At 29.0% G+C, this 23,732-nt stretch overlaps 1 protein-coding gene and 2 pseudogenes across 1 annotated transcript; 2 read left to right on the top strand and 1 right to left on the bottom strand.

Annotated features, from left to right (window-relative positions):
- Window positions 1–10,122: 10,122 nt before the first annotated feature.
- Window positions 10,123–12,440, bottom strand: LOC126554915 (uncharacterized). Its single transcript, XM_050209911.1, has 2 exons — window positions 12,059–12,440; window positions 10,123–10,372 (listed from the first exon to the last, which is right to left on the bottom strand). Exons 1-2 carry the CDS (start codon window positions 12,225–12,227, stop codon window positions 10,209–10,211), a joined length of 333 nt encoding a protein of 110 aa, XP_050065868.1. The 5' UTR covers window positions 12,228–12,440; the 3' UTR covers window positions 10,123–10,208.
- LOC126554914 (uncharacterized) lies at window positions 10,836–12,059 on the top strand (annotated as a pseudogene).
- LOC126554913 (uncharacterized) lies at window positions 12,234–15,048 on the top strand (annotated as a pseudogene).
- Window positions 15,049–23,732: the final 8,684 nt, after the last annotated feature.

The following is a 23,732-nucleotide window of genomic DNA, read 5'->3' as shown; positions in this document are numbered from 1 at the left end:
TTTGCAAAAAATACTAAAGTTTTGAAACTTGGCAAAAAGTTTCGCCTTGGGGCCCTGATTAACCAAAAAAAATGCGCCATCCCTCCGAGGTCCGCAACCGTCCGCCATCTTGGATTTTAGGGGAAATTTTTAACTTTTTTACAGTTTTTTTACAATTACTCTAAAGTTATTAATTTTACGATAAAAACAGCTTACATAAAAATTAAAGGTCGTACAATTTTTGATAAGAAAGGTTCTATACATTTTTAGCGTAAGAGTAATAGATAAGCGACAAAGTCCATCTGACCGTCATAGAATGTGCCGCTGCGCGATATAATGACGTATTTATTATTATATTATATACATATGCACGTAGTTTGCAAAACTAAGATGGTATGTAGAATCGTATATAAATCGAATGTAGAATTGGTATATGTTTAGTTTCGTGTTATTACCTATATTGTAAATAGTATTGCTGAAATATATTATTATTAATAACTTACCTTATTTGTTATTTTTTATAACAATAATATTACCCTTTATACTTTTTATATTCATTCTTTTTAGATATTGTCTGCAGTACTTATATTAATCTTTTGTAAATACTGAATATAGTATACATTTATATCATTAATTAAATTTTTTTGTGAAGAAAATAGGATAAATAAAGTAACATGATTTTAAAATATTATTAAATGTGATATTTTGTTTTTAAAAACATTACTGAACAATAGAATTAAATAAAAATATATTATACGAGTAGCTACATGTAAATATTTACACGTCATATTAAAATTGTATTTCCTCTTTTTTCCCTCGTTCTTTCCTCTTCATAATCATGCATTGTCCACTGAAACTGAATAAATCAAATTATTATATACCTACTAGACAGTATTATATTTGCAGTTTTCTAAATTTAATTATATTTACTTTTTTTGCGCTTTGTTGTTGTCTACGTTCTTCGTGATCTGAATCGTAATCGCTAAACTGGTCATCTGGTTGAATTTCGATACGAGAATTTGAGCATGATTCACCGTAGCATGTTTTACATGCAACTGAGCACTTCATCCCTTGTTTCCGACAGCCACAAGCCGATCCACAGTTTTTCAAACAACCACAAGAAATATTTTCCAAAATACTTTTTGGCGCTGGTTCATCATTTGTAAAAATTGGTTGTAATCCGTTATTTGTTAATTTCCATCCCCAATGTTCTGCATTGATTTCACGTCCGTACCATGTTTGCACTTGATGAAATGTTCGGAATAAATGCTGTTTTAAGCTTTCCTGTGTAGGAGGAAGTCCAGCTAAATTAAATTTTGTTTTTGAAGTATTTCGGACAAAGGAAATATAACGGTAGTTATTGATGGAATGTTCTTCATCGGGTGCTCCATAAAGTTTTAAAACATAATTTTCACCTGATTTTAAAATTTCGTCTTGTGTTGAATTTGGATTATTAAAAATGGATATGACTTGTTGAAGGTCCGGATATTTTTCTAATAATTTAAAATGTTTAATTTTTCCAACATTAAAAAAACATGAAACAGTGTCGCAACCACTTATCGCGTGTAAAAATAAAATAGATTGTTTCATTCCATTTATTTTTTGAACTTCTTGAGTGAAGTAAATATGTTTATCATTATTTCCTTTCCCCGTTTTAAAAATATGATATTTTTTTCTTCTGGAGTAAGAGCAATCAATAAAACTAGTAAGTCTATATCTTCTCCAACTACAATGACATCAGGCTCATAGTTTGCTTTTAATATCGCCTCGTTTACTATCATTGTGTCGGCATCATCGGCTGCTTGTAAAACGGTGTAACCATTATTTTTCAAGTCTATAGATAACATGTTAATAAATCTACTTTTATTTCGTAGATTTGATAAAAATGAACTTTGTGCAATTGTCAAAACCATATTTTTATCGAATAAAATATCTGTCGAAGTATTTTTTATACGTCGATGACGTTCTGCATTTTTCGTATTTTGAGAACTTTCATTGTACCCATCAAATACGATTGTTACTTTTTTTCCAAAATGTTTTTCAATATAAGATACATATAATTGGCAAATTTTTGCAAAAGTTTGATTTATTTGCCAAATTATTCGATGTAAGAGAAAACCTCCATCTACAACATAGGTTTTGTAGTTTAATTCAACATTTGTATTCTCCATTGGTTTTATGTAATCGTATAACACAGATTTTTTAGTTTTTCGCATACCACCTTCAGAAAACAACGAAAGGGGGTATGGAGATAATTCGTAATTAAAACACGTTTTAAGTTCTTCATCATTTTGTTTCATAATTGATATTCTTTGAAACAATAATAGGGGGTCTATTGGTATTAATTCATCTCTTATTTTAATGGAAGATGTCATAATCCCTAGAGGCAATACTCTACTGCTCCTCTTAAGAGTGACAGATCCATATGTGAGTCCAATCATCTTTTTCATTTCAGTTAATCCTATTTCGTTGGCTTTATAACAATTTACTCTTTTGTCTCCTACAATACCAGTAGCTATTGAAATAATATTATTTACTGTCGGAAAAGGTAGATGAGACGAGAACCATTCAAGTAACTTTTTCAAATCACTTTCATCTCTTGAAATACGTGAGGGCCTCTCGTCAACATGTTGATCGGAATTGGCCATATAAACACCACAATATTTCTCCAAGGTTTCACACACATCATGAGCCGATGGTAAGCCTTGAACCCATTTTGTCAAGGTGGCATCAGTTATTCCTCGGCCATGCGTCAAACCTCCAATTGTTTTCATTGATCGCATTAGAGTTTGTTCAATAGTCATATCCGTAAAATTTCCACACCAAAATTGATTTGTCCGCCTTATTGTAAAATTACTTTGGTCAATGAATTTTGCATATTCGTCTATAGTCATCTTATTTTTTAAATTTGCCATATCATTTAAATACAATTGACATGCTTTTGCGTATGGAAAATGTCCACTAGCGTGGAAAAAAGGTATCATTTTTTGTATACATTGAATATGTAAATTCCAGTTACCCATTCTTTCAGCCATTATAAATTCTTTCATTAAACATACCATGTGAAAATATTGTACCCATAGTTAAGAAGTAGCGCCATTTTTTTCTAGTTTATGTAGTTGTGTTTTCAATTTTTCATTTAACTGTGTTATAATGTTTTCATTACAAATTTCGTCAAGTAGAGGTGGTTCTGAAGAAAAATTTTTTAGCATATCAATAATCTGTCCCTTCTCTGTATCGTTGATTTCAATTGATTTAAAAATAATTTTTGATAAAGCTAAATATACCAACCCATGTCCTCTAACAGCTCTCGCGTATGCATGACCAGTAAACATTTTTTCGACGGTGTTTGGTGCATAAATAATACTTAAAAGTTCCTTCAAACCACTACCGGTCATTATGTACCCAATTGCGCCCATAAATGACATGAGTAAATGAAAACCTCCAAGCCTCACTATCACATTCGACAACATTGGAGTTTTTTCGACTACATCACGAGCTTTGATATAAAGTGGTTGATCAAACGTAACGAAACAGGTGTCTTGATTCATCGTTGTGCATTTTTTTGATGCAAAATTTAAAACTGTGTATATAGTGTCGTAATTACTAGGCGGAGAGTTTACAAATTGGAGTGGAAGTATGCTTGTTTGCGAAAATGGTTCATTTTGCGTAATTTTTGCCATAAATGCAGACCATCCTGGAATAACAGGAATGTTCATAAACTTGCCTAATATCCAAAGTAAATGAGGTTGAGATATTACGTATTCAAGTACAGTTGAAAAATTAATTATATCATCAAAAATTACGTTCTTAAGACCTTCGTTATTAGTAGGTTGAAAAGTTTTAAACGTTATTTGTCTGAAATTCCCCATAAATTCTGCTGATGGTAAATTTTTCAAACGATTTATCTTATTTGTAGGACAAACAGCAGAACTAGGTGTAACACACTGTATACCACCCATGCTATGGAACGTAAGCAAACCATCTAGAGTATTGACGTTAAAATCGGCGTTATCGAAAACGAATTGTGTAAATGAATCTGGTAAAATATCTGGTTGTGGGTGAGATATGGACGATGCTTCAAATAATTGTGCTTCATAGTATGTTGAGCAAAACCCGAGACTCGACAAAATATTAATAATATTTTTCGACTCAAACTTTCTGTGTAAAAATACAGAAAGACCTAGTTGTAGAGGTGATATAAATGACTTAGGTCTTGTTGCAGACATTATTGAATGTGCAATCGCAGTACATTTTTTTCCGATCTTTTCTTTTTGTGACTTTTTTTTTTTCAAAATTATACTCTCTAAAAATATTCTTAGGGAATCGGGTACAACATTATCGACATTTTTTAGAAAATCAATAGGTGATTCGTAATATGAACACTCATGAACCTGTGACCACAGATCTTCCCTAATTATTTCTGCAGCTGCACTAATAATTCGCAAACGTTCTTCCTGAGCATCCGTATTTCTATTGATATACCAGTTTTCATTTAACAGTTTATCACCAAATGATCTCAAACATAATATAGGCTGTTTGTTGGAATTTTCAGATATTATAATATTATTGCCATATTTTTCGATTAACCTCGATTTCACAGTTCTCACGTCTGGTTTATATCCATTAAGTTGATCGATTAAATCAGAAATTGAAAATTGACATTCTTCACTATTTTCAATCAAATCAAAAATAGTATCCATAGCTTCAGATATATTCTCCTGTTTTGGTCGCCCCCTTTTTTGTCCCGAAGTAGTAGTAATTAAAAAGAAACTTACGTAACAATCGTGATGATAAATGGCCTCGGCGGCTACTAGATCTGGTTCACTGATAATTCTTTTCCAAACCGTTTTTCCAATATCATCACCTCGTTCTACAGCCCTCTCCAATATTTTTTCGCGTGACGATAAACTTCGGACATTATACACTTTAGAACGTTTATTCGCAGGTTTTTTCCGTTCATTTATTAAAAATGCGTCATCAATTTTTTTTTCACAATAAAAACACGACTCTTTAAAATTAAATGTTGGTTTAGTGGATCGCAATTTGGTTTTAACGGGTGAACGAACTGTGGGCTGGTCAAGAGTGTCATGCGGATTAATTCGATCAATTCTCGAGTATCGTTTTCGACATTCTTCGTGCACTTTAACGGACTCAAGATTTTTTATAACATCGGCTTTACCGTCTTTACGAATAAAACTTGAATTTAAAAATGTTATTATACCTCTTCGTTTAACGATAACGCCATTACCCTCAGTAAACCCATTATCACAAATAAAACACGTATTTAACGACATCGTGAATAACGCAAAAACACAAAACACACTGTTAATTTTTTTTAAAAATACGTGTTTACGGTACTAATAACACAGACAACGTATCGGACGGTGTGACAGTCACTAACTAAATGTAAAAAAATAAAAATGTCTACTGTCTAGACGATTAACAGTAACACACAATATACAGTATACAGTGTATAGCGACCATTCGTAGTCTACGTAAAAACCGGTCATAGTTACCAACGCTGCATTCTTAGCGCCAGATGGGTATAGCGTCCCTTTTTCATTGTTTGTTAGCAGCTGCTCACCGGAATAACACACGAGACTAAACATATATACGTATAAATATACTATATAGGTATATATAATATTATATCTTATATTATATATATATATACGCATACATTCTAAATTTTTTGGTCCATTTTCACACTACTTGCACACGTATATAATATATATATACGTCATTATATCGCGCAGCGGCACATTCTATGACGGTCAGATGGACTTTGTCGCTTATCTATTACTCTTACGCTAAAAACGTATAGAACCTTTCTTATCAAAAATTGTACGACCTTTAATTTTTATATAAGCTGTTTTTATCGTAAAATTAATAACTTTAGAGTAATTGTAAAAAAACTGTAAAAAAGTTAAAAATTTCCCCTAAAATCCAAGATGGCGGACGGTTGCGGACCTCGGAGGGATGGCGCATTTTTTTTGGTTAATCAGGGCCCCAAGGCGAAACTTTTTGCCAAGTTTCAAAACTTTAGTATTTTTTGCAAGGCAAAACCCCTTATTTACTGGACTATTTATTAAACAAAGTAGTTGTTATTTAATAAATAATAAATATATATGTAATATTTTAAAAATTAGGTAAAATTAAAATATTAAATAATATTTCCTACTCGTAGTATCTAATAAGTAAAATATGTAAAAAGAACATAGAAAAATGAACTTTAAAATTAATTATGTTTTGTTTACATTGCTTATGAATAAATCGTTATTTAAACAAATTGATGTTATTTTACTACCAGGAAAAGTAATTAGAATATTGATTTAGTTATTTTAGTTAATGAATAATAAATCACGTAAAAAAAACGAGAATCTTAATAACTGGTAAAATTTTCAAGTATCTACGACTTATACTTTTTGAATAATAACAAATATTTAAAATCGTTTGAGGATAAATCGTTATCGTTACGCTATTTCGTTAAAATTTAAAATTCAAACGCACTTAAAATTTTTCCTATAATGATGCTTCGAGTTTTCTCTATAGATACTTGAAGGTTAACTTATGGAAAACTTAGTGTTGTATTTTTAATCCTTAGTTATAAACACAAAAATTTTTATGATTTTTCAACTTCAAATAATTTGCAAATATTCATGCTTTTGACGAATTTTCGTCAAAATTTGAACTTCAAATGCTAATAAAAAAAAATTGTGCCTAAAGAGAGCGTATCATTGCGGCATGCTCGTCCATAACATCGGAAATGTTGAAGTCTGTGACGGCATCAATATTAACACGTTATGAAAAATGTCTATCATATAACGGTAGACATTTTGAAAATATATTAAAATAATTTAACTATTTTTTCAAAAATAAATATTATGTTATTATTGTTATTGTTATTATTGCTACTATGTAAAATATTTTATAATAAATAATTAACTATTAAAACTAATTATTTTATTATAAAATGTAAAGAATAATTAACTTGGTTGATCTTGAATCTGGATTATTGATCCGCTATCACTGTTTAATGTTTATTATTTAAAAATGATAATTGATATCACGGTCTTAGATTGATACTTTGATCCAATTGATAAAACATAATTGATAATGATAATGACATTTTATTTTATATCACGGTTTTATCTTAAACCGTGTTTTATATTCAATCTTAGATCATATACTATGGATGGAGCCATTTCCCGATATATTGAAGCACATATAACGACAAGTCTCTGACATAGATGTATGATGTGCGCATGCGCGAAGGAAACCGTCGCATATTTAGTTGCTGACCGCTGATTGATATTTAAACATCGCGCGTGTTTCAAAATAAATATGCGACGGGTTTCTTCGCGCATGCGTATATCAAGCATTAATGTCAGAGACTTGTCGCTTATATGTGCTTCAAATTGAGTACACAGTCGAGATGGGCATGGCTCCATCCATAGTATATGATCTAAGTATTCAATATAATCTTTATCAATAATATTGGTTATTTTTATAATATAGCTATTATTGTTATGACATGTTTTCCCAGTACTTCAGAAATCGAGCACCACAGAATTGATATCTATCCAATTAATACCTATGACAATAAACTATTGTGCACACAATATTTTATGGCCTATCCTCAGATAAAAGATGTCAATATTTTAACTACTGGTTTTTAATAAATACAGCTACCACGATTACGCTACACAATACCGCAGGCAAGCGTCTCTTAATAGTTAATACTGCGTTTTGAAATAACCGTATTCTACAAACGGATTATTTAAAATTAAAAGTATAAACGCTAAAATTTATTGTAAAAAAGTATTATACATTTCTGGTAATAAACACATGAATTATTTAATCAATAATTGCGGGTATTATTGTATTAATATAGTTTATATACCAGTACACAACTTATTATTATAAATTATAATAAATACAATAAAAAAATAGTAAATTTTTCTGAAAATCAGATTTACAAATTGGCTATTTTGAATACTTTGGAAATTTTTTTTATCAATTTTTAAGTTTTTTATTTTCGGTATTAAAAAATAAAAAATAAAAAAATGATAATAAAAATGTAGCGCAATCGTCTATAAATTATATTTAAAAGAAATTTTTTAAAAATATTAATTAGATCAAAAGTTATTTTATTTGTCAGATCTCTGTGGGACACCCTGTAATGCACCAAGAATATTCACTTTTACATCGGAAACCACCCCCATAGTTTGAAATTGGAGCATTATTTCGACTAGTTATGCTGTACACAGACACAAAAAAAAAAACAAAAAAAAAACATACATCATTGTAAAATCAATACATTCTTTACTCCGTTCAGAATCTAAAATTTTATGATTTTTCAACTTCAAAATTACTTGCAAATTTTCGCGTTTTCAACGGATTTCGTAAAAATTTGAACTATAAACGCTTATAAAAAAAAATTGTGACTAACGATTTTTATTTTTTTTTTAGCTACAATAAAAACAATTCATAAGGAACCTTGTATTAAATTTTCAAAACTTTTTGGTCATCTAAAAATTTTTTATCGACACTTAAAAATAAAATTTCTCAAAAAAGTCGAAAACTGTTGGAAAATAATTATGCATGCTGTACACAGACACACACAAAAAAAAAACACACATCATTGTAAAATCAATACATTCATCACTTCGTTCAGAATCTAAAAGGTATCTAAGGTATATGTACAAGGTAGACGTCTGTAAATTATATAGAAAAAAAAAATTTTAAAATATTGATTAGAACAAAATTTTTAGATTCTGAACGAAGTGATGAATGTATTGATTTTACAATGATGTGTGTTTTTTTTTTTTTTTTTTTGTTTTTTTGTTTTTGTGTCTGTGTACAGTATAACTAGTCGAAATAATGCTCCAATTTCAAACAATGGGGGTGGTTTCCGATGTAAAAGTGAATATCCTTGGTGCATTATAGAGGTAAAAAGTTAACATTTTCCAACATTTTTCAAAAAAATCGAGAAAAACAAAAAAAAATGACTGAAAAACGGCAATTTTTACGCAAAACCAGTTTTCGACCAAATCGATTTTTTTTTATTGTTGTAATTCATAAACTAATCACTGAAAATACTTGAAATTTTTACCAAATGTTAATGTCAGTAGTATCTGTATATAGTTAAAGTGTCAATAAAAATTTTGGGATGACCAAAAAGTTTTGAAAATTTAATACAAGGTTCCTTATGAGTTATTTTTAATGTAGCTAAAAAAAATTAAAAATCGTGTCACAATTTTTTTTTATAAGCGTTTTTAGTTCAAATTTTTACGAAATCTGTCGAAAACTCGAAAATTTGCAAGTAATTTTGAAGTTGAAAAATCATAAAATTTTTTTCTTTTATAACTAAGTTTTGAAAATTTGGTACAAGGTTTTCCATACATTTTTCTTCAAATATCTGTAAAAAAAACTCTACCGGATTCAGACAAAAAATGTTTATGAGTGTTTGAAATTTAAATTTTTACAAAAACCGCGTTAAATAACAGTTTAGCCTCAAACGATTTTTGATATTTGTTATTATTCAAAAAGTATAAGTCGTAGACACTTGAAAATTTTACCAGTTATTAAGATTCGCGTTTTCTTTACGTGATTTAAATTTCAAAATATTTTTGAAGTGTCGATAAAATTTTTTTGGCCCTATAATAATACTTGAAAATTTAATACAAAGTTCCTCATATGTCATTCTTATAGTGATTAAAAAATTATAAGAATACATAGGCACAATTTTTTTTTATTAGCATTTGAAGTTCAAATATTAACAAAAATTCGTCAAAACTATGAATACTTGCAAATTATTTTGTAGGTATATTTCATAAAAATTTTTGTATAAGTAGCTAAGAGTTGAAAATTGAATACAAGGTTTTTCATAAGTTTAGCTTACAATTATTATAAAAGAACTTAAATTTTGTTGTATTCAGGCCATTAAAACATAAACCACCTTTTTCACCAACCACTAGAAATTATATCCTAGGCTGACAAATCATCTTCGTTCTGAATCGTTTTTCGTATACAATGATAACTATCATTGGATTCAAATTTAACACTCCTATAATATATAATAATGATCCATACGGCATCTAATGTACAGCAGAGCGGTACTCACTTGCCCGCTTTTTTAATTTTTCAGGTATTCCTATATACAGTATTTTACACCCTCTATATAGTCTATATCTTTTATAAATTATAATATTATATATTATATATTACTCTCGGTTTTCCAAAAAGGGCAATATAAATTCCATTTGTTGGGAATACTTCCAAGGTGGAATATTCTTAGTTGCTTGACCACTTGTTTTACTTCTACGTCTTCTAATAGCATTTAGAAAACAATTTCGCAATTTTGTCCATTCTGACTTGCACTTATCAGCTATTATAAAAAATATAAAATTATGTGTTCAAAGATTTATGAATTTATTTTAACCTATCCTAACCTGCATAACTTAATAATAATTAATATTGATATTAGGTATTAAATTAGATTAATACCTATTAATTATTTTATATTACAATTTTATTGTAAATAGTTAACTAATAATATCATTGAGTATTGATACTATAGTATACTATCTGTCTATCTATACTCAATGCTAATATACATTACTGCTTGAAAATACATTTTATTGTTCAATATATAATTTGAATAATATAATTTTTTTTTTTTTAAATAATTAATAAATGTATTTATTTATTTATTTATTTTCATAATTTTTTTTAGTTTTTAGGTAATTTTACATTTTTTCTGTTCTTTTTTTATATTTCTTATGATAATTATTAATAATAAATAGGTTAACTATTATTTTAATAGTAAGTTTTAAGTACCTATATAATATTCTTATTTTAACTTCTAAATATTTAAATATTTGCAGATTTTTGGCTACCGGGGAATCTTATAGGTCTTTAGCTTTTAGTTTTCGTCTGGGATTTAGCACAACCAGAGAAATCGTTGAAGAAGTCTGTGAAGTCATCTGGAAAACATTAAGACCAATTTACATGCCGAAACCTACCAAAGAAGATTGGCAGAAAATTAGCAGAGAATATAAAGAATTATGGAACTTTCCCAATTGCATTGGAGCTCTCGACGGTAAACATATCAATATTCAATGTCCCATAAATGATAAATGGCGGATCGGCATATTTTAATTATAAAGGAAGTAATTCGATCGTATTACTTGCTTTGGTAGATGCTCACTATAAATTTATAACTATTGATGTGGGTTCTTATGGTCGAAACTCTGATGGACATGCGTTAGCTAAATCCGCATTAGGAAAAGCATTAGAAAACGGTACATTAGATGTTCCACCTGATACACCAATTGAAGAAAATGGAGACCCAATTCCGTACGTAATAGTTGCAGATGAGGCGTTTCCAATGAAGTCATATCTTATGAGACCATATAGCAGGGCAACTTTAGATGGAAATGAAGGAAATAAAATTTTTAATTACAGGCTTTCTCGTGCAAGACTTGTTGTGGAAAATGCATTTGGAATACTTTCAAATCGTTGGAGAGTATTCCGAACAATATTCAAATACAACCGAAATCCGTAGACAACATAGTACATTGCACATTGCTGCATGTTGTCTGCATAATATGTTATGCCAAAGCCATGATTTCCAATTGGATGAAATAAATAATTATGAAAGTACCCAAGGTTTTGTAAATATGGTACCAATAAGAGGAAATAGCACCCAGAGATCATTTGAAATACGTGACAAATTTAAAGATTTTTTTACATCATCTGTGGGGGCAGTACCATGGCAGTACGAAATGGTTCGGAGAGGAAGAATTAATGATTGATCGACGATCCGAAATAGCAAAATGCACCTAAACCTTGTAAAAAATGTTTTAATTAAAAATTTTTCTTTATACTTATTTATACTTTATACAGGTAGGTCGTATGTACAATAAATAAAAACATAACTATTAAAAATTTATTTTTCGTATGATGTATTATGTGTAACTGCTTAAGAAATATAGGTATGACACGTATAATAATATGTCAATATGCAAGTATGTATTCCTTATTATAAATTATTAAAAACCTAATATCTTACCTGACATTTGTAAATTTGCACCAATCTCTTCCCATGCCTCTTTACGAATGCTATTATCTTTATAGTCGACAGAAAAAATGTCGTATAAAGATTTATGTTCACGGACATTTTCAATTAATAACTCCTCAAATGAAGACATTTTCAAAAAGATAGGAGAAACAAACAGCATCGACCGATGTCTGAAGTAAAATGATCGTATTTTAATTAATACGATACCATCACACGTCACACGTTTTTCAAAATTGTTTGAAACGCGTGGCGTGGAATTGAGTGGGAACGCGTTGTGTGTTATAAATATGATCACAAAATCGAATAATATTTAAAAATAAATGAGTTAACACGCGATTTGAAATTATCGGCGTGTTAACGCGTGGCATGTTAAGACGTGGTAAGACGTGGCGTGTGAATAGTGTGTCCCGGCCATCACAACACTGCTCCGTTTCTATATGTTGGATCTGACAACGTATTACATGTAGGAGCACACACACACACACACACACACACACACACACACTCACCACACATTAATTTTGAATATAAATATATATGAATGTATAGCAGCGAACAGAATCAATAGAGACGTACAAGGATGCCTTAGCTAGTGTAATTTCGAAAGGAAATATTGAAGATAACGTTTCAAACTCAATAACATTGACGGAAGGAAATTACACGTATACGATTCGGTGTCCAGTAGCGCCAAAATGCGATGACTACTACGTCATTCAACATTATAAAACTAGTGTTATAAAGGACATTCCGTCACTTGAAAGGTAAAAACCATAATAAAAAAACCAATGATTAAATGATGAACTATAGTTAAACAACAGCGATACAATCATTTATTGATCACCAGATTATTTTTTTAATTTGACCGTTACCTATTATTATTCAACACAAATAAATTATTAAATTCTAATTAAAATAATAAGATTGAGGATTTTATCGTTGATATTTAACTATAACATGATTAAATAATAAAACATATTACGAATATTATTAAATAATGATTTTTTATAATAGATGGAAACATTCTGAAGCTAGTGTGAAGTTGTATACTAGCAATAACTCTCCTGTTGATAACGAAATATCAAATAAAATAAATGAACTTATTCGTACAATTTTAAATCGATGTTCAATGATTCAAAACGGAAGATTGTAAAAAACAGTAAAAATAAAAATGCAAATATATTATTATGTAAAAACTTTTTATTGGTAGTATAAATTATGACATTTAATAAAATTATTAAAATTGATAAAATTAATTAATCTTATTTTTTTACTATAATATTGAAATCAATTCTTAGAGTAATTATAACAATTATAATGGTATAAAGTTCAATACAAATTTTATTTTAAATCGTCATTAAATCATATAATATCATATCTGATAGTGAATTATTGTGGAATTGAAGTATTTCATATATAAAACAAGAATCATCGTTCTGTATACAACACATGCTAAAGTCAAAATTTTGAATATACTGATTAGTAAAATCATTTCGCTGACAAGATGATGGTAGAATATTGATGTCTGCTCTAATTAATGAATATACGGTATCAAAAGTTGACTGATATGAAACCAACTTTTTCTGCTTTTCTACAATATGTGAATCGATACATTGTTGTAATTGTTTTAAACGATGTAAATCAGTATATGATAAGGTAATAAAATGATCATTAACATGCAATTTAATAGTTAACTGATTTAAATTGACTGAATAATATATGTTATCAGTTATTTTCACACGTTTACAATTAGTATGTAGATTATTAGTTATTGAACTATAATTGCTATCACACATTAGTGTACACCACTGAAGTAAATCGAAGGTTAACAATTTTTTAGTAACATTACATTCTAGTATTACAATAACAGAAATCGTTTTATTAACCAAAAATCCAACCGTTACACTTTTCTTGTTAAAAGGTCTAATACTGAATATTGATTTTGCGACAACAATTGATGGAATCACATTGTATGACGACGTGATCTTTTTGATATAGACGATTTCTGATGATAATTTTTAAAAACGAATAGAAATAAATGTAATAACTGAAATAAACGTAAAACACAGATGTTATTTACACATATATGAACGTACGTTTCCCCAGCCCCCCCACATTGTATTTTTCCAATTTTTTTTTGGCCAATATTTTGTACTGAATTTGTACGAATTTGTAAGATAAGCACCTAAATTTGTATGATTTTATGTTTAGAACCATACCAGAATTCGAGTGGGGGGGCTATAGAAACGATTCTCCAGCCCCCCCATTTATAAAATTATCTATTTATATAAGATTTCTACGCAGTTATTTAGTACGGAATTTGTACGAATTTGTACGACCATTCGCGAAAATTTTGGAAAATTCCTTACAACCAAAAAACGCATTTTACTAATATGACGTTTCCCCAGCCCCCCCGCCAGACTAAAATTACGTTTTCCAAAAAAATATCTATGCAGTTATTTAGTACGGAATTTGTACGACCATTCGCGAAAATTTTGGAAAATTCCTTACAACCAAAAAACGCATTTTACTAATATGACGTTTCCCCAGCCCCCCCGCCAGACTAAAATTACGTTTTCCAAAAAAATATCTATGCAGTTATTTAGTACGGAATTTGTACGAATTTGTACGATAAGAAACAAAATTTGTATGAATTTATTTATGCAGTTAAACCAAAATTTGAGTGGGGGGGTTGTAGAAACGTTTCCCCAGCCCCCCACCACACTAAAAATACTTGATTGCACAAAACAAGTATGCAAATATTTTGTACGGAATTTGTACGAACTTGTACGACCGTCAAAAATATTTTTTGAAAATTCTTTCATCCCCAAAAACACATTTTACTCTTTTGCCGTTTCCCCAGCCCCCCCAACACACTAAAAATACTTTTTTTCACAAAACAACTATGCAAATATTTTGTACGGAATTTATACGAATTTATAATTAGTATTATGAGTATTTTGTACATTTTAAATACAGCGTGAAATTCGTAAACATGTAGGAAGCTACGCAAAATCACTACTTAACTATAGATTGTAGAATCTAAAACGTTACTAATTTTATTATATATGTGACTTACACACCGTTGGTGTCCACTTACCGTTGGTGATTACTGATTAGTGACTTATGACTTTCGAGTAATAAATTATTTTTGTGCTCCTGTTGATCGTGTTTTTGTTATTATTTATCACAATATTCTTAGAAATTATATATTATAAAACATAAAAAAATATGTCAGGTTAAGTGAAATAACATCCTTTATTATCTTTAAATACATAATTATTAATTTTAATGATAATATACCTTATATTAACACTTTACCAATTTAAATACTATATATAATGAATTCACAAATTACTTTCGTATTCTCTTTTGTTGAAACAGCTTTCTTTTTTAGGTCATCTATTAATTCCCATTGTTTTCCACTTCGTTTGCAGTAAGCATTGTAATGCCCTACTGATGTTCTTAGCTTACTATTTCCTCTACGATAATTTACTACTCCTCGTAATTCATATGTTAAATCGTTATATATTAAAACTTGAGGAATATCACATAACTGTATTTCAATTAAGTGACCTACTTCTGAACTACATGTTGTTTCATCATCTGTAACATACCAAAACAAAGTATAAATTTAAAAAAAAAAAATCAAAGTTGATTTTTTTCACTTACTGTTCCAATATAGAATTTCTATAACAATATGTTCATTTGAAAGAGTTGGTGTTAAAGTTTTGATTCCACTACAATCTTTATAACAACATACATTACTCTCTGTTGCCATTCGTTCATTTATAAACATTTGCAAATCTTGTATGCTCTCATTAGATGTTTGATAGGTTATGTAGGTTACGGATTGTCTTGTGGGCCTTTTACATTCCGAGTTTGAACAAGTACCGATTTCAAATAGTGTTGGGGTTTCCTTCAGCATACATTTAATGACTGATGCTATTGTAGTATCACATTCAACTAACGTTGTATTATACTCCAAAGGTTTTAGTACTGGGTTGAGATAATTTATTATTATTTTTGCTCGACTTGAATATGTTGTAGCTGTTATTCCTTTATTGATTATATCTGATATGAAATGAAAAAAAATGTTGTCGTTTTCTATAATTGTATCAATGTGTTTTTTATAATTTACACTATCACAATACGCTGTCATGAATAATGAGACTAGTGTGTCGAATGCACACGTGTTGGTAAGTACTACATTTCCTATTTCCGATATAGTACAACTTTTCAATTCATCTGCTCTGGATCCATTTTTTAGCACTGGGAATGATTTTATATTTTTATATTTATTTAATTTTAAATGGCGTAATAGAGGGTTTGGCATTAAATAAGATTTATTGGTTTTTTGTCTTTTGCTGTTCCTGTTCCAGCTTTCAGAAACTACGTCTTCGTCTTTCAAATTAGTATTTGTGGTTTTTGTGAAGCATTTTCTACATATTCTCCTATCTTCTTTTCCCAATTCATGACTTGAACAAGAAGGAAGTGCGTGTACTGGTGTATCACATATCACGCATTTATGAGCCCCATTTTCCACTGGCAAATTACCCGTCTCACACAGTGGACAACAGTCAATAAGTTGTAATATATTTTGAGGAGTTACGATAATAGCATCTTCACTTTCAATAACTTCTGTTTGATTATTTTCTTGGATTTCTTGAGTTGGTGATCCTGCTGTTGATTGGCTATTGTAACTTGTCGATCGAATAAGTGATGCTCCTTGTAGTGACGATATATGGTGCTCTAAAAATTCTTCGATGTCCACAGGTAATGTCTTATGTTTAAAAGTAATATTTTTGAGTTTCTTGAAACTTGATTCAACAGCAGCTGAACTGGACGTTGTTTCACCATACCCGAAAAATGGAACCATTATAGATGACCACAATGGTAAAAGTTTCATGCATTTTATTACACAAGTTACCACACTAGGCAAATACATCGCATTTAAACCTCTACCTTCACGAATATAACATTTACTTTGTTTATGTATGTCTTCAGCCCACAGTTGAAATGGGCTATCATTATATTCAAACTCATTATATTGATATTCATATTCTTCATCAATAGGTCCGTCTCTTTCCATTTCAATAAATCCTAACAAATCTTCTATTTCAACGAAATCAGTTGTTACGGCTTGAATAATTATTCTCTTATGTTGTTCACACGGTGTGTCGTCTTCTGTCGCTAAATGTTTTCCATCTGTTTCATTTATTACAACAATAAACAATGATAATAGTATTTGTCGAATAACATTTATGGATTGACTTTTTAAAATAACTCCAATAACACGTAAAATTATTTCTCTCACTCGTCTTGGTAAGTCTTTAGTGGTGCCCATTTACTTACCAATTTTATAAAATGGGCAACATCAGTTCTTATGAAGCACTTCGGTAACCAATATGAATCTGATGGTAGGTTTTCAAAAACTATGTCAGCACAAATTTTTACATAATCTTTTAATGAAGAATACTGTGTAAAACATCGTGAAATCGCTGAAAGAAGTGCTATTGATTGATCACAAACTGTTTCTTTGGGATTAGGTACGTCACAACTAATCCATTTTGCCAACCAATTAAATATTGCAATGCTTGTGTGTCGTTCACTAATCATGTTAGTTACAGTAAAGCTATTATTTTTAATATTGTCGTGAACTAAAGCTTCATAGACGAAAAGACAACGAGTTTTCTCCAAACCGAATTTTGAAAAGTTTTTAACTACCGATCCCGTAGCATCGATGACCAACCGAGGATGTTCAACACTTTTGCAATAATTTCTATAAATATGTATTTGTTCGGTACAATGATAATGGATAAAGAATGGATCGGATCCCATATCTCGCAAGATGTCCTTAAAATCGTCTTCTTTTTTCATCATAGCTAATCCTTTAAGTGTATCAACGTCTCTTTTATTTTTTTTATATTGACGTGACTTCATTATACGCAATGCATTACCTGTTGGAATTATGGCAGGATCTGGTGCACCTAAATTGCATATACTTAATTCAAGATAATGTTTATAACAAATTTTTATATAGGGCTGATAAATGATAAATGTTATATAATCTATTCTTTTCTTCACTCAATTTAAAACCAATAAGTTTAGAGAAAACATTTGTTTAGAAATGTAAGTATTATAATTTATAACATTATATAATGGCATCATTTTTATTTTTTGATATTGAGCGGAGTAGGGACATATTGGTTTTACTACGATGTGTGTGTTCCCCCGCCACATCATAACAACTACCTAAACTAGTGGGAATATTTAGCAAACTTGGTAACTTCATACAGCCCCTACACTTAGTCCACTTCGTGCCAAGGCATCTACAATATCCAGAAAACAAATTTTTATTTAATTTCATTTAAAACTAACCAACCTATTTTCAGTAAACGACAAGCTTCAGATTCTCGGTAAGATTCACAAGATTTACTATTGTCGACTATATATTCCAATGCTTTTTTAATTTCAGTTCCAACCATTCGACGTTTTTTAATTTCGTTATGTTGCTCATCATAGTTACCAATATAAGTGCATTGCATTAGGACTCTATAAATATATTAAACACATAAGATAAACATTCAAATAATATTATACACAATTATTTGAAAACTTATTTAGTTAGTTAGTTTGGATAAATATTATCCAGTTGATAAAAATCTAAATTTAATAAAAAATATATCTAATTAGTAACTTGATTAAAAATATTAATTTAATAAAAATAAATCTAAATTGGATAAAAGATGTATGATCTAATATTTTATTCATACTACGTTACTTATTCCATATTCTTATTTTATTAACTTCTTATTTTTAATTAAATTATATTTTTTATATCAATTAAAATTGTTTGTTATCCAAAGTATACTGTTTAGCTAAATTTTAAATATTTAAGTAAGATTAATAGTTTTAAGATTGAAAAATATGACAGCAAACCGGATAAAAATTTTTGTTCAGCTATTTTACTTCTAATATATTATGTGCATTGCAATAAACCTAATCAACATTTTTTAATCCAGATACTTAAAACTTAACACTTATAATTGTTACTTTCAAAAATCCACGGGTTGAATTTTTTTTTATAATATTTTCGGTTATTTGGTATTGTATACTTAAACGTACATATTTTTTATCTATGTTCTCTGAATCATACATTATTAAATTAATATAATCTTAAATGTAATTAACTTAACAAACCTTGAATTTCCAGAAGGTTTTTCTTTAACAATCCCTTTAAAGTGAGAACAACAAATCGAACACCTTCCTATAACACAAATATACACGTTTCCTTCCGTGAACACTTTAGCCCTCTTGAATGAGATACAACATGGCAAGTTTGTGTGTTCCCAAAAATGTTCAGCCAACAGTGGGGTCCAAGAGCCTTTTGGTAAGACATAATAAGAACGACAGCTTCTCATAGGACGGTTTTTATCACTTGCTTTGTAAACAACTTCTTGAGGCTGTATTTGCTGCCATTCGGATGGTGAAAATGTGAAGACAAATTCTTTTTTTGGCAAAAAATCAGGATTGTCACTATCATCGGTCAAGTCTATGCAAATAAATACACAAAATAAATGTTATGAAACAATTTTAACTTTTTTGAATAATGAGTGCATGATAAATGTGATATTCAACACCAAATCATTTTTTTTTAACTCTCGTAATTTACCTTCATTTAGAAAAATTGGAGTATTTATTGCATACTTTTATTTCAATGTAAGATCATATAATTATTATGTAAGCAACAAAAAATGCATACCTGAATCACTTTGACAATACAACTCATCTGGTTTCTTCATTTGATTTGTATTTTCCTGTACTATTGCTGGAAGTAAGCCTAATGCTTCTTTTACTCCATGTCTGCCATTATGAACAAACAAATGTAATGCATTTTTACTTATCTTCCCATTTAAATGCATACTTATATCCATCCATACATCATTTGTTCCAACAACAATGCCTAATAAAATTAATAAACATAAAATGCTTATGGAAAACTTAGTGTTGAATTTTTTATACTTGGATATAAACACAAAAATTTTATGATTTTTCAACTTCAAAATTACTTGCAAATTTTGGTGATTTTGACATATTTCGTAAAAATTTTAACTGTTAACGCTTTTAAAAAAAAAATGTGATTAACGATTTTTGATTTTTTTAAACTACACTAAGAACAACTCATAAGGAACCTTGTATTAAATTTTCAAGTTTTTTTGGCTATCCAACATTTCTTTATTGACATTTCAAAAAAAAATTCTCAGAAAAATCGAAAAAATTTCAGTGGTCTATTAATTGCTCAAAAAAAATTCGAAATATTTTGAAAGGTAACTTTATATATTATATAACACTAAAATAAACATTTGGTGAAAATTTCAAGTATTTACAGTGATTAGTTTTTGAGTTACAACCATATAAGAAAATCGATTTGGTCGAAAACTGGTTATGCGTAAAAATTCCCGTTTTTCCGTCACTTTTTTTTTGTTTTTCTCGATTTTTTTGAAAACTGTCAGAAAATGTTTAATTTTGACCTTTATAATGCACCAAGTTTATTCACTTTGTCATCGGAAACCACCCCCGAAGTTTGAAATTGAAGCATTATTTCGACTAGTTATGCTGTACACAGACACAAAAAAAAAAAACACACACATCATTGTAAAATCAATTCATTCATCACTTCGTTCAGAATCTAAAAAAACACTACTTGTACAGTAGTTTACAAGTGGGTTACTGTAATGGATGATATTAAATTTGAATTCTATGATACAATATCATTGTGTACGAAAAACGATCGGAGACGAGTTTTCAATTTTGGATATTTTATACAATATTAATTATATTATTTTTAAACAAAATGTAGGTATCTATAAAATAAATTCCAAATTAATCAAATTAGATTCATTATGTTACTTGGAACCTTGTATCAAATTTTCAATACTTAGCTATAAAATTAAAATATTTTATACATTTTTAACAACTAAAGAATTTGTAAATTTCCAATTAAACAAATTTTGTCAAAATTTGAACTTTAAATAGTTATAAAAAAAATCGTGATTATTTATTTTTAATATTTTTTGACTGCTATCGTGACAATATATTAGAAACTTTGTATTAAATTTTGAAGCTTTTTTACCCAACGAATAAAATGTTATTGTTATTTATAAAAAAAAAGAATAATAAGATTGAAAATTTCAAAAGTCTATAAATAATTTAAAAAGGTTTTGAAATTTTTTCGAAAATTGTATCATTTATAGAAAATGCAGCTTGATAGAAATCTTTTATGAAACAGTTCATTTTAACAAATATAGATATTTTATTATATTTAAATTTTCTATTAATTAAATTTTTTTATTAAATATAGATTTTTTTATTCAATCAAGATTTTTTTTTGTTCTACTTAGATTTCCTATCAAATTTAGATCTATTCATAATTTGTATTTCAATAAAAAAAGTCAAGTAGAATAAAAACTAGAAACAAATCTAAATGAAATAAAAAGATCTGTATTTAATGAAAAAAATTCTATCAAGATTTGAATGGTAAATAACAGTAATGGTAAAAATTACCATAACTTTGAATTTGAAATTGAAACTTCAATAGAGTAGCTGCAGTGATCCACTCGTTTATTTTCGTATCGATAATATTTGGGTATTTATAAACTGTTCGTTGCCGCGATAGATAAGAAACTTGTCGACCTATGGCGTGGTACCGGGTGGGGTATAAGTATGATTTTAGAACACGCTACAGCATGGTGCGTTAGCACCACATGATTGCCAAAAGATGTTCAATTTTTCGGACAACAATATTTTCTTCAAATACAGTACAATTACTACAATTAGCAAATTTGGGCTAAGGTCTTATTGATCGTAGAAACAAGATTAATAATTATTGAAATATTGATTATTTCTTTACTTTATATGAATCATTAAATTATAAATAAAAAACAGTGAAAATTTTAAAGTAATATAAAGTTGGTTTGAATAAAAAAACTTTTCCAGTTTTGTTGTACATTTTCTCATATTTATTTCGATTACTTTAGTAGGGACTTAGCAGGTACTACCTGCCAATATTGTGTTTCTTTAATTTAAGAGGAGAAAAAAAATCATGTTTTTAAAATTGATCCAAGCAATTATAAATGTTATGTCAGTATCAGTATGTTATTATAATAGGTAGGTACTTACGTTTAACACCATCATTGTCAGTGGCTATAACTCGGTCTTTAAATAAAATAACTGCATCAATGATCACCTGATGTGGTACACTAGGTTTTCGCCCACGCATGATCAAAATAATATTGAGATCGATGGCTGGTACCTAATATCTGTTTATAATTTAATCACAAGGGCGCAAAACACAGAACTCAGAAACAAAATTGAAAAAAGGTCGTTAAACTCACAAATACAATAGTTAAAACGTTAAAAATCCACACATCTAACTGATAATAGTATAAGTTATTGAAAATAATCAAAATAACATAAATACATATTAATATTTGTTATAATAATAACCTCACAAATGATAATTGAAATGCACACCTGCACGCAGTGTTGCCCTAAACGGGTTGTTTAACATGCGACACGTATAATAATAATTGTGTATTATAGACTATTGAATATATAATATTCAAGTACGTAGGTGATATTTATTAAGATTATATTTCAGGGATGGAAAACTGTTTTTGCAAAATTGGTTACCAATAATTGGTTAACAATAATCATTTGAACAATGTTATATAGAAGATAAAATAATAACAAAAACACGATCAACAGGAGCACAAAAATAATTTATTACTCGAAAGTCATAAGTCACTAATCAGTAATCACCAACGGTAAGTGGACACCAACGGTGTGTAAGTCACATATATAATAAAATTAGTAACGTTTTAGATTCTACAATCTATAGTTAAGTAGTGATTTTGCGTAGCTTCCTACATGTTTACGAATTTCACGCTGTATTTAAAATGTACAAAATACTCATAATACTAATTATAAATTCGTATAAATTCCGTACAAAATATTTGCATAGTTGTTTTGTGAAAAAAAGTATTTTTAGTGTGTTGGGGGGGCTGGGGAAACGGCAAAAGAGTAAAATGTGTTTTTGGGGATGAAAGAATTTTCAAAAAATATTTTTGACGGTCGTACAAGTTCGTACAAATTCCGTACAAAATATTTGCATACTTGTTTTGTGCAATCAAGTATTTTTAGTGTGGTGGGGGGCTGGGGAAACGTTTCTACAACCCCCCCACTCAAATTTTGGTTTAACTGCATAAATAAATTCATACAAATTTTGTTTCTTATCGTACAAATTCGTACAAATTCCGTACTAAATAACTGCATAGATATTTTTTTGGAAAACGTAATTTTAGTCTGGCGGGGGGGCTGGGGAAACGTCATATTAGTAAAATGCGTTTTTTGGTTGTAAGGAATTTTCCAAAATTTTCGCGAATGGTCGTACAAATTCGTACAAATTCCGTACTAAATAACTGCGTAGAAATCTTATATAAATAGATAATTTTATAAATGGGGGGGCTGGAGAATCGTTTCTATAGCCCCCCCACTCGAATTCTGGTATGGTTCTAAACATAAAATCATACAAATTTAGGTGCTTATCTTACAAATTCGTACAAATTCAGTACAAAATATTGGCCAAAAAAAAATTGGAAAAATA

Source organism: Aphis gossypii, unplaced genomic scaffold (genome assembly GCF_020184175.1).
Source record: "Aphis gossypii isolate Hap1 unplaced genomic scaffold, ASM2018417v2 Contig00647, whole genome shotgun sequence".
NCBI classification, from domain to species: domain Eukaryota; kingdom Metazoa; phylum Arthropoda; class Insecta; order Hemiptera; family Aphididae; genus Aphis; species Aphis gossypii.
The sequence above is the reverse complement of the archived record's forward strand: the minus strand, read 5'-3'. Positions and strand labels throughout refer to the sequence as shown.

Coding starts and splice junctions, on each gene's coding strand:
- LOC126554915 (XM_050209911.1), bottom strand. CDS start 12,227: ATGCTGTTTGTTTCTCCTATCTTTTTGAAAATGTCTTCATTTGAGGAG. Junction 10,373..12,058: donor TGCAAATTTACAAATGTCAG/GTAAGATATTAG, acceptor TTTTTATAATAG/CTGATAAGTGCAAGTCAGAA.